This window comes from Lycorma delicatula, chromosome 10 (genome assembly GCF_047948215.1).
Source record: "Lycorma delicatula isolate Av1 chromosome 10, ASM4794821v1, whole genome shotgun sequence".
In the NCBI taxonomy this organism is placed as follows: Eukaryota; Metazoa; Arthropoda; class Insecta; order Hemiptera; family Fulgoridae; genus Lycorma; species Lycorma delicatula.
In genome coordinates this window covers 25,110,416-25,122,465 of record NC_134464.1, presented here as the reverse complement: position 1 = coordinate 25,122,465, position 12,050 = coordinate 25,110,416, and the positions used below count along the sequence as shown (strand labels likewise).

The 12,050-nt window shown below is 27.7% G+C and overlaps 1 protein-coding gene across 1 annotated transcript in view; it reads left to right on the top strand.

Annotated features, from left to right (window-relative positions):
- LOC142331330 (uncharacterized) overlaps window positions 1-11,261 on the top strand; it is a 135,172-nt gene extending 123,911 nt beyond the window's left edge. Inside the window, exons 4-6 of the mRNA XM_075377158.1 lie at window positions 2,313-2,436; window positions 5,801-5,985; window positions 9,932-11,261. Of these exons, the coding sequence (XP_075233273.1) occupies window positions 2,313-2,436; window positions 5,801-5,985; window positions 9,932-10,861 (1,239 nt within the window). The 3' untranslated portion in view covers window positions 10,862-11,261. The remainder of the gene's footprint in view (window positions 1-2,312; window positions 2,437-5,800; window positions 5,986-9,931) is intronic.
- Window positions 11,262-12,050: the final 789 nt, after the last annotated feature.

Below are 12,050 nucleotides of genomic sequence, written 5' to 3'. Positions count from 1 at the left end.
TTTGTGAGACTGAGAGTGTACAGAATCAAATGAGGCCCAGGCTAACTATCACAAAAGAAGTTCTTGAAGACATGAAAGAAAATTTAGCTTGATTAAATATTTAATAGAAAATCATCCCCACCCATTGTACTGTCATTAGTTACTGCTATCAGTAGTAAAAAAAAATTAATAAAGTTAAATAAAACTGCATGTTTTCAACATCAATGCAATTGAAAGAACCAGACCATGAAAAAAGTTTAAGTGTACTCTCATCAGTTTCAACCATATGTTGATGGAAATGTGATCTAGATACTTTCTTGAGTTTATTTTAATGCCAGGCCTTTGATTTACCTGGATAGTCTTGTGAAAAATCAAAATAAATAATACAGAGTGATGAAAAAATCCTTCCAGTTTCAGAAACAATCTAGTCTCATGCAGCTGTTTCTTCTTCTCAAAAAACTTATGGTTACCATGATCTCCAGGTCTTAGATCGCCAAAGTTTTTTCCTTTGTGGATGTTTAAAAAATACAAAACCTTAAAAAAATTTTAAATATGAACAAATATTAAAAGAAATGTCTGCAAATACTATTGAACAGGTAAAAACTTACATAGGTTGACATGTGTATGACACATAAATTAGATGTAATCTTGTAAAAACTCAGGCTGTTAATTTCTGAGATGTGTGGTTGATTGAACCCTAACCACCAAAGCCACCAGTGTCTGCTGTCTAGTATTCAAATCATATAAAAGCAACTAGTGTTTACTAGGATTTGAAACTCAGAACCTTCGACTTCAAAAATCAGCTGTTAAACAACTGGTTTGCGATGAGCAGTCCAGTGGAAAAATAAGATTTTTTTTTAAACAATTATTTTTTTTCAATTGTTTTTTAAACAATTTATATACATATATATAAACAATATATATATAAAAAATGTATATAAAAAAAAACTTCTTTGATCTACTATGATTAATTATTCAAAAGTTTTTGAAGATATTTATTTAGTTGCGGGATATCAGATTGCAATTTATATTTTGTCTGCAACTAAATCAAATCATGCTGTTTTGTTAGTACCTTATCAAATATTGAATAATACTTGAAATACTAATTAATAGTACTATGTAATTCTATGTAGTAGTACTGAGTAATTAAGTAGTAGTACTAAATAATATTTGTAATTCTTATTAAATATTTGCTATACAGAAATATATTCTCATTTGAAATATCACCAATTTTTTCCCCTTAAAAACTCAGAATTTGTTTGCAAGATACAAAAATGAGCTTTCACATCATTTGCACACATAAATATGAGTATGAGTCATGTAGGATATATTAAGTAAATTAAAAGTTATATTTTCTTGTAAATTTATATTTATGAATGTCCTATTTATTTTAAAAAAATAATTTTTATTTTTATTTAAAAATTAAAAAAAAATGAAATTAAAAATTTTAAAAAATGTATTTTTATTTAAAAAAATAGTTACCAAAAAAAAATAATAATATTCACCTCTATCAAACCAGAACATTTATTTTATTTTTTTTCACAACATAGCACACTACTTTGGCATGCAAGGAAGAATCTGTTGTTTTTTCTCAATATTTTATTATTATTTATTTTATTGTTATTATATTTTATTTTTAATATTGTATTAATATTATTATTATTATTTTAGTTTTAATATTTTATTGTTGTTTTTTATTTTTTTCTGAATACGTTTCAGATCCATTTATTAGACCTTTCCAATAAAACATGTTCTTTTACAGTCAGTACTGTTCTGTCAAAATTTTTTTTATTAATGCTAATAAAAAAAAAACCTAAATTTGATGTTCCTTGTCTCTTGCATGTACAAATGTGCTCAAATAATTTCTATCATGTCATCTAAAGTAATTCTTTTGTATTTGTTTTATTTAGTTAGAATCCTTATTTACTTGTTTCGCTGTTATTTCATTTGTTTATTATTTTTTACTATTTATGTAGAATTTAACTATTTCTATTTAATATTTTTTTTAAATTTTGTATTTTTTGATGCTGCAGTAATCAATGTTTTAGCAAGATTGATCTTTAACCAGACAAGAAAACAGTGAAGAAGTTCCTTTTGCTACCAGAGGAGAGGCACACTCAATCGTAACGCGAACTGTACAGTGTGTTATCATGTACTAATCAGAATAAAATATTTAATTATTTATTAAAAAAAGACCCAAGCCCCCTCCTGTATCCTGAATAATCTCTGGAGTTGTGACTGTTACCAGCATAAATATTCTAATATTAATTCATAAAATTAAAATTTAGTAACTACCTGATGCCACATATCTTTTTTCTGTATAAAAAATATAGGGACCAGTTCAAAATGCAGCCACGTACCTGATGAGAGCACCACCTGATAAAGTAGTTGGATCTAATGAATGGGGAACACATTTTGCTGCCGATAGCACTACCTACATACATACCAGTTCACAAAGTAAGAGATTTTTAGTATTGTTAGTGATATTTAGAGGACATTGTATGTTTTCATGCCTAATTAAATTATCTGATTAATGATTATTTTTCTTATTTACTCAGTGAAATTTTTAAAAATCAATGAAAATTTAACTATTGAATGTTTTTTCAAATGCTTTAATTATTTGGTCTGTTTTATTTCTGTTTTTTTGCTTGTGAGTTAATAACAAAAAATTTTTTACAATTATTATCTTCAACTACTCTAGTGATACAGTTGGTATATTTATATCACCCCTTTTAAAAGTAACTGTAGCTTCTCAGTTCAAAGTTCTCCATTTAATAACTTTTGCATGAAGTGAAACTATACATACATATGTGTTTGAAAGTACTTTGTTTGTAACATAAAGACCAACTCTTTTGACATTACATTCTTTAGATTCCTGAAAATCCTCATGAGAATATCTTGGAAAGCAAATCTATTAAATTAACATATTATAAATTTTTAACGCTATAGTTACAGACAGCAATAAATTTGAATGAAGCTCATTGTCATGTGGTTTGCTTACATGTATGAGTTGTGCTGTTATTGTATTGTATTGCTGTTTATTGTAACACAACTCATTTGTCAATTATAAAAAAATTTCCTTCAGGAACAAATAAAAAATTAAGCAAAAAATATGAGTAATAATTATTAACATGTAAGACCTCTTATTTTTAACAGACTTCAGAAGGAGGGTAGGTTGTCAATTTAACCCAATAATTTTTTAATTATTTTCTTTATGTGAGCTCTCATAGTTGAGCTTCCAAATACATTCATTCAATGTTTTAAAAAATTACTGGTCTACATAGATAAATTGAAGATTATTTCTGTCATCATTTTGTAGTGCTGGAAATAGTGTAATTTTCTGACATTTAAAGTAATTTTGAGAAAAAAATTCAAGAAAGCTGCTTAAAAATTTTATATAAAAAAATATATATTTTTGAATCTTGAAGATCCTTATGTCATATTTTTCTTTTATTGCATTTTCTTTAGTATTAATTAGACCTTCATCTTCATTTTCTTCATTTTTCGAGAATGGCTTTTTTCCATGTGGGCCATGTTTTTTTTTTGGTCTATTCCCTTTTTAAATAAAAATAATATCAAAAAATTTAATTAAAATAAAAATATTTAAAATTTATAAATGGGAAAAAACTTTTTTCATTTCTCTTAGCTTTTATTTTTTTAAACTTGCTCCAATTTAAATGCTTTGTTTTTAATTTGGCATTGCTTTAAAAATTTAATTCTAAAAGAAGAATTGAAAAAAATATTATTTATGTTTTAGTGTATCTTCAGAAATTTAGATAAATTTTTTTTAAGTTTAATTTTAACAATAAAAAAAAATGTTAGGATTCAATAATAGCTTTCAGAAATACATTGATTAGCAGTTATGTTGTACCATTTATATACCATCTTCTGGATTTAATCTGTCATTAAATAAACTCTACAAATTTGTATGTATTATGATCATATTTTTGTAGAATTTTAGATTTCATTGTTAGCCAAAGGAATAGTGTTGGCATAACATAGATGAAAGTTTTATTTACACCACTGGTAAATTTTGAGAATTAGTTTTGCCAACAGTCGGCGAAAGTCTGTTGCCTTCCTGTTCTACAGATTTGACAAAATTTGTGATTTTTATCTGTAGGGGTACTTCAAGGATAAAGTTATGAAATGAATCCCTTAACTTTGGAAGAACTGAAGAACTTTGGAAGAACACAAATATTCAGTGTATTATTGTTTGAAGTTTTGTGTCGTTTGTCTCTCAACTTGAGCAGAAAAATGTGTAAACTTTCAAAAACATTTGCTTTATTTGTTTTATGTAAGTTTATGTAAGCCTTCCCCAGTTAAATGACTCCCTACTTAATAGTTAAGCAGTAGTATAGCAATTATGGTAAATAATTCCTGAATTATGAAGTATTCATTGTCTCTGATGAGATGTGAAATTCTCTTACCATGTAGGCTATAGTAGTTATGCTGGAAAATAATTCTTTATTCTCTTATACATATATTATATGTATAAGACATATAATAACTATATGTCTTATAAGACATATAAGACATATGTATAACTATGCACTTATATTATAAGTGCATAGTTATTTCTCATAAACTTCTAATCTATTGTATTTAATGTTAACAATTAATGCTTTTAAATCATTAGGTTCTGAATAATATATAACAATGATAAATATTTTTCTTTAATCTACAATCAGTAAAGGTGTTCTAAATAAATAAAATTTTAATTCCTTTATGATTTCTCTAAGAACATTTTTCTGAGCGCTCTGAAGTAATGATTTTAATCTGTGGTATGTATACATTACAATTCTCTAATTGGTAAATGAGTTATTTTTTTTATGCAAGTATGAAATATTAATGAAGCATTAATTATGAATATAATGAAAGTATATTCACAATTTTTTTCTATGATGAAAGAGTGATAATTTTGCAGAACTATTAATTTTTAATCACAAGCCGAACCAAATTTATAAGATTTTAAAACTCACATTATATTGCTTTCAATCTTTTTTATGGCCATTATACTGTAATTAACCTTCCCCACTATAGTGCCCAGAGATGTGTTACTGCTTACGGCTTTCTTTAGTTAGGAAGATTACAAGAGAATAATATTCAGGATATGCTCATTAAGTGTATTGGATATGAGGTTATGACTAATCATTTAATACACTTTTGTTCATTTTTGTATATTTGTGCATTTTGTAGTTCTGATAAAATAGTATGCAATGTTGTACATTGAACCAAAGGAAAATTACTTCAGTCCTCATTTTCTCTATTAATCCTGGAATGGAATGCTTCCTATTATGGTGGTGGCACATAATACACACACACATTTACATTCTGCAATGAAGAAATGGTTTGAGGGGCTTCAAACAGAGATACAACAAATACAAAAGCATTTTATAATAATCAGTACATATACAGTAAAATAATCCATCTTAATTCAAATATTAAGTTTGAATAAATAAATTGTATGCTTTGAAATTACCATGGCTCCACCACTAAGTAAGGCATTATAAATAAGTGAGCATTTCATGATGGAAAGAGTATATTAATTTGAATTTGCTTTTTCACATTAATCATCCTTTACTGTTAATACCTGCATTGCAAGTAAGGAATATGGAGTACCAGAGCCACCAGTAAAATGCAATAAAGAAAGTTGCAATAAAATGCAATAAAGTTGCTCTATCTGAGAATAATGGTGTTTACTACATAGTCAGTTTCTGTGGTGGAAGTGAGTGATTGTATATATATATATATATATATATATAATTATAAGATTTTAACTCATGTGTAAAATTATTTATCTCCATTACACTTATATTTACAGATGCTACTGGAGTTGGTAATGGAGGTTTTCTTGGTTCAGCAACAGCAATTGGGTCAAGAGAGCAGCAACAACATTTAGTTAATGGATCAGCAAGTGGTCAGCAGACTCCTACTCATCATATATCATCACCAGTACCTGATAAGACAGTTGTTATTCACGATCAGTCAAGTAGCAATGATATTAAGGTATTTTTTTATTCATTTATTTATTAATGCTATTTATTTGTACAGATAGATGAGTTTAAAGTACATTAAAATTACTGGTCATATTTTTGTTAAAAAGTTTAATTATTTTTGTAAATGTTTGAAATTTATACAATTGTTTCACTATTTTATTCTACCTTGCCATAAAATATATAAGGTATAACTTGTCCAAAATTCATTTAACACCAAGAAACGGAAATTTGTGCATTAACCTTTGTTTCTGGAGTAGATAAATAAATGAGTTCTTTTAAAGGAAGTTGTAGAATTTGTTATAATAAAACACAAGATGTTAAGGTGAATGTAAACAAAACAACTAAGCGGCATATTGCTATTGTTTGGTTCACGCAACTTCATGCTATTACAGTAATAAAATGAATAAATATTGAATGATTTTAAGTGATGAATTCACCATACTGTTCAAATCTTTTTTTTAGTGTTTAAATATATTTGTTGCATTTAGAGGTAGACTGCTTCCAGTTCTAATTTAATTCAAATCTGGTGGTGGGGTTGGTTTGGTGTAATTAATTCTGTGAACAGTTTTTTCTACTTCTGATCCTACTTCTTTAAATGAAGTAATTACTTTTTTAATTTATTTTGTAATTTATTTTTATAGGTAATTTTTTCTTCATACTGCTACTTTTTTGTATGATTTTTTCATACTCATCTTATTTATGTACGGAAATTAAATTATAATTCTGAAGTATAAAATGTAATTCAAATATTCACACCTCATATTTGCAATCTCATATTTTTTAAACTAACTCAGTTTAATAGTATTTATTGTGATCAGCAAACATCCACATATTACCAAGTGTTAAAAAATTATTTTTAAATTTATTTTTCCATTTTTTAAGACATCAGTCAGAGTTGACTTTTGATGGAACTATCCATTCCTTTCTGTTTTGTACTAATATTATAACATAAATATATTTTCTACATCTTCGTTTATGTAATACATTCCATTCTTTGCCTTCCTTGACTGTTTCTACTTTCCACACAGACTTCCTCTATTAACAAATTAAAATTGGATAGCTTACCAACCGAATTTGTGATTTCCCAAGATTTTGCCATAAATTTCTCTACTCCCCTACTCATTTTAGACCTCTTCATTTTAATTTAATTGATCCACTACTTTTCAATATGCTACTATTATTAGACCATATACAAAAGCCTCTCTGTTCTTTTCCTTTTTTCTGTTATCACAATGTGTTTCACAATCATAAAATACAACATTCAACACAGATATTCTAATTCTGAGATTTATTTTGATAGTAGAGATTTCTGTTCTCAATGAAAGTTCTTCTTTCTTATTCCAGAGTACTCCCTTATACCATAGTTTATCATTTTATTATATAAATAACAAGATTCTTCTGCTTTTGGTAGCTTTCTTAAGTCTCAATTCTCATTAACTTCTTTTCTGTCACATTTCATTACGTTTGTTTATCTTTTTGATCTTCAGACTGAAGTTCTTCCCTTACAATAAATCCATTCCATTCAATATTTCTTATAGCTCATTTTTGTTTTCTGCCAAAAGAACAATAATTTTCTTCTGACATACATTTTCATTTACTCCTTTCTGAATCATAGTTTCCTTTTCTTCATGTTTTGCTTCTATACTTTTCGGCTACCCAATTCTTTATAAATGATAAACAACTATTCTTACATTTAAGTCTGTTCTTAAAATGTTAAACAATTTATTTCATGCTATTTTGTCAAATGCTTTCTCTAGATTGTTTGCCTTCATCTGATATATCTTGTACCAGATGTTCTACCCACCAGTAAACTATTTTAGTAAATGTTTTTGACGCATGAGACATTAAATTAATAGTTTGATAGCTTTCACATTTATTTGCTTTTCTCCCTTCTTTGGTATGTTAATGAATGATACTCTTTTTAAAATTTGAGAATATTTTTCCATTCATCCAGTCTCATAAATTTTGCATACTATTTTGCATACCATTTTAAGGTAATATTCCTATACGATATAAGGAACACAATTATTATATAATATAATGAATATGTTTCGATATAATGAAACTGCTAATTTAATATAGTTCAAACAATTTTCAATAAATGCCGGATGAAAAGATTTTAAATATTTATAATCAGATTTATTAAAAAAAAAAAAATTACAACACAAGAGAAAAGGTAGTATATGATTGTTAGACCTATAAAAATGAGATCAATTTTTGTTGATCAATATGATCAATACAACAAATAGTGTTAGAGAGACAACACATTCATTAATACATGAAAGAGGATACTTGATATTGCGGATGTTGCAGGAATGTTTCATAAATTCAGTGTAATGAAGGCATTATGGATTTCAACAAGTCATAACACTGCTGAATTTATTCTTCCGCTCAAAGTGTTGTGTGTGTATAGCAGGACTTTGCTGTATTGGTCATTGCAGTTTGGAATCACTGCCATAAAAATTACCATTACTACAACCATAGTGTATCGATCCTATGTAGATTAGATGAAATCTATCATTTTGTAAAAATTATATAACTAAAAATTTATACAAAAAATTGAAGCTGGTGTAAAATATATAAAAAAAAGAAAGTATTTCTTTTCTTTCATATTATGTTGGGGAAAAAAATCAGGATAAAAAATTGACAAGTAATGTGAAGTTGCTAATAGCTTAATTTTTTATTAGATACATTAATTTGATTGAAATACTATTTTTTATATATTTTAGATTTTTTGATATACGCTCATTTTTTTTTTTTTAGTACATTAACTGTCTTATGTACAGATAAGCTTTTTTGTTATCTTTCAATAGTACATTTCTTTTGCACAGTTGTACATTTTCCTGGTTACATAAATGAATAAGTGCAGTTACTTTATGTTGATTTTAACATCAGTGATGTCAGAATCTGTGCAATACAGTACAAGAATCAGGTTTTTTTATTTCTTGAATGACCTGTTTGAAACTTTCAATATTTGAATTGTATCTCTATTTTTTGGGACTTTTATCAGCCTTTAGTTATTACATTTTCTTTTCTTCACTGCTGATCTACACTTATAATTAATTATGAATCTTACTGTTGTAATTTGTTTCATGGTTAAAAAAGGACTTCAATTCAGCGTACACTGATATGGTATGAATTCAGCATCTGGATCAGTAATGTGAAAGTGATATGCTGCTTTTTGATTTCTCACTATGCACCAGTTTGGTGCTTCTTGTAAGGTCTTCCTTCGTAAAGGCTGATTTTTATGTGAAAAGAACAAGATTCTTTTCACTGATCATTGTTTAACAACAATGTTATTGCTTAGATCGTACTGATAAAATTTTTACAACTTAGATTAGCAAATTTTTGTGCACGTGATATTTAGTTTTTTGCAGTATTATATAAATTGATTGAGCAACACACTGTTATCTAAACATGATTGAGTATTGTATAACTACATTTAACAAACTTATAATTCTCCTAATCTATAGGAATCTTCAACACTACAGGACCATTGCAGTAATTAGTAGCTCAGTCAATTAATTACTCTGATAAATGAAGGTTCTTAGTGTATATCAGTTTTTGATCTCATGTCCAATTTGTATTTACACAATATTAATTTTATTATTTACTCATAGTCAAAATCTTATGCAGACATATTAAATAAATAAAAAATTCTTTTTAATTGTAAAGCAAAACTATTATGGGGTTTTATGGTTTTGTTTGGCAAAATCTAAATGAGATCATCTTCCCACTGATAATTGATTATGTATGATTTCATTCTAATTGGCAGAGACCGAAATTTTATTATTAATAATGGTTGGAAAAAAGTGAATTTATTTTTAGATTACATTTCATATCAACCTGATGCAGTCATGTTTCTGGTAAAATGACTGCCAGGTTGAAAGAATCTTTGAGTTTCTCTGTTAATGCAGCTTTTAACATGTGTAATAATGAGAGTTTGATGTCTATAGGATTCAGTGCTGAGCGACAGTAAATCGCTGCTAGAACTGTCACAAATCAAAGTCGAAAACCAGAATGGTGTAGATGGCAATAACAGCAACAAGGATGTACTACGACTTCCTGGTTTCCAGCAAGCGTTTGGATCCACAGAGATCGGCAGATTTTCTCAACATGAAGGATTTTTTGAAGCATCATTGCCGCAACCGGAAATTCAACAAGAAACTAAGGTAAGTACAACACCACAAAATACGGGTAAGAGAACTAGAAATCCAAGAGGTTCAAGAAAAAATAAGAATAACAGTAGAGTGTCAGAAGGAATGGAGAAAAGTAATTGGTCACAAGAACCATCACTGCAGTGTTTAAATCAGACGATGAAGAAAGAATCTTGGTCTGATATGAACAATGTTATGCCACAGATGCCAATGTCGATGTCGATGTCGATGCAGCCTATGGCAATGAATAACCAGATGAGAAATAATTGTTATCCATATCAATCAATGGATGATCAACAGAATTATGGACAACAATGGCCTCATCCGACATCACATCCATCATTACCACCGCCCATGATGCAAGATCCAAACTGTTACTACCAACATCAACATCATAATCACCAATATTGTCAACCTTATTATAATAATCAGCATCAACAAGAAACATCGTTAACATCGCCCGTACATGGTTTCCATCCTGATTATGGCGATCCATTTTATCCACCTTATCCACCACAGAATTGGAGAAATCATCCATACTATAATCAACATCATTTTCCGCATCAAACTATCCCGCCATTACCACCACCGTACATGAATCAGCAGTACAGTGATATGTCCCCTTATCGACACTGTTCAGCTGGTACGGCCGGTTATCAAAACCATAACCGTAGTTGGGTTATGAACCGTGATTTTAAGATACACAATTACTCGAGCGGCATTGTTTGACCATCAGCTGCTGAAACGCATTTAAATTACCTTCGTGATATGGTTGAGAACAGTATATTCTGATTAATTTTCACCAATGTTGTTGTTAAACTAACAAAATGTCTTACGTGTGTAATGTAGTGAGTAAATTTATCATCATAAATATAAGTCACTGATAACCAGAGCGGCCTGTGTAACCTGTTTGTTATCTCTGTTTTAATTAATAGTTCATTAAGTAGCTTGAAATCTTCTGTGGTTTGCAAAATAAATTTTTTCTAAAGTTTGCAGCTTATTGCCAATTTATATAATTTTGACATTTGAATAATATGCGTTATATAAAAGGTTTTAAGCATTTTTTAAAAGTTTTTTTTAAGCATTTTAAAGCAAATTTGTCATTTTTTTACTGTCATTAGAAGTCATAAATTCCAATTCCACTTTTGAATCCAGAAATGATTTCTTTTTCTTTATAGAAGATTGTAATTTCTGATTTTAGTTTTTTAATGTTAGAGAAGTTTAATGTACTTGTTTTAAGTTTAAATTTATTGTTAATCATATCTTGTCTTGTAAATGGCTAGAAAAATAACATATGTAAAGGTGGACCATATTTTTGAGTTATATTTTGTCTTCAGTAATATAATGTGTAACATTACACAAGTTTTTATTTTGTAATATGAATAATTTGAAGTTATTAAAAACTACACACAATACTTGAAATTTGCTGTTACAAATATACTTAATTTTGTGAGTTACAGGCCAAGTTTGTTCTCAGTGCCTTTATCATACAATAAAATGTAAAAGTTTCTTTTACATTTGTATTGTATTACTATTGTAATTAAACATAGCATTGACTGTCACCTCTTTATGTCTGTGGTATAAAAAAAAAATTAGAAATGTTAATTGATGATTAGTGAATATGATAGGAAACATTAGAAAGAGAATTGTGTTACTGGATAATTATAAAAGCTATTATTTTCTTGTCGTATCATTTCATTGATTACTTTGTTTGGTTTCTGTATAATTTAATTAAAAATGTGTTATTTTTATCATGTATCTTACATTTCAGTTCAACCGATTAAAACTACTTTGGAGTTATTACATTATAATTTTGAAAAAAAATTAACAGTAAACATCATTCAGTATTTCATTGGTTGAGCTGGACTAGAGTTAAATTTTTGTGAAAAGAATGTTTTATATAGGAATTTATTTCTCT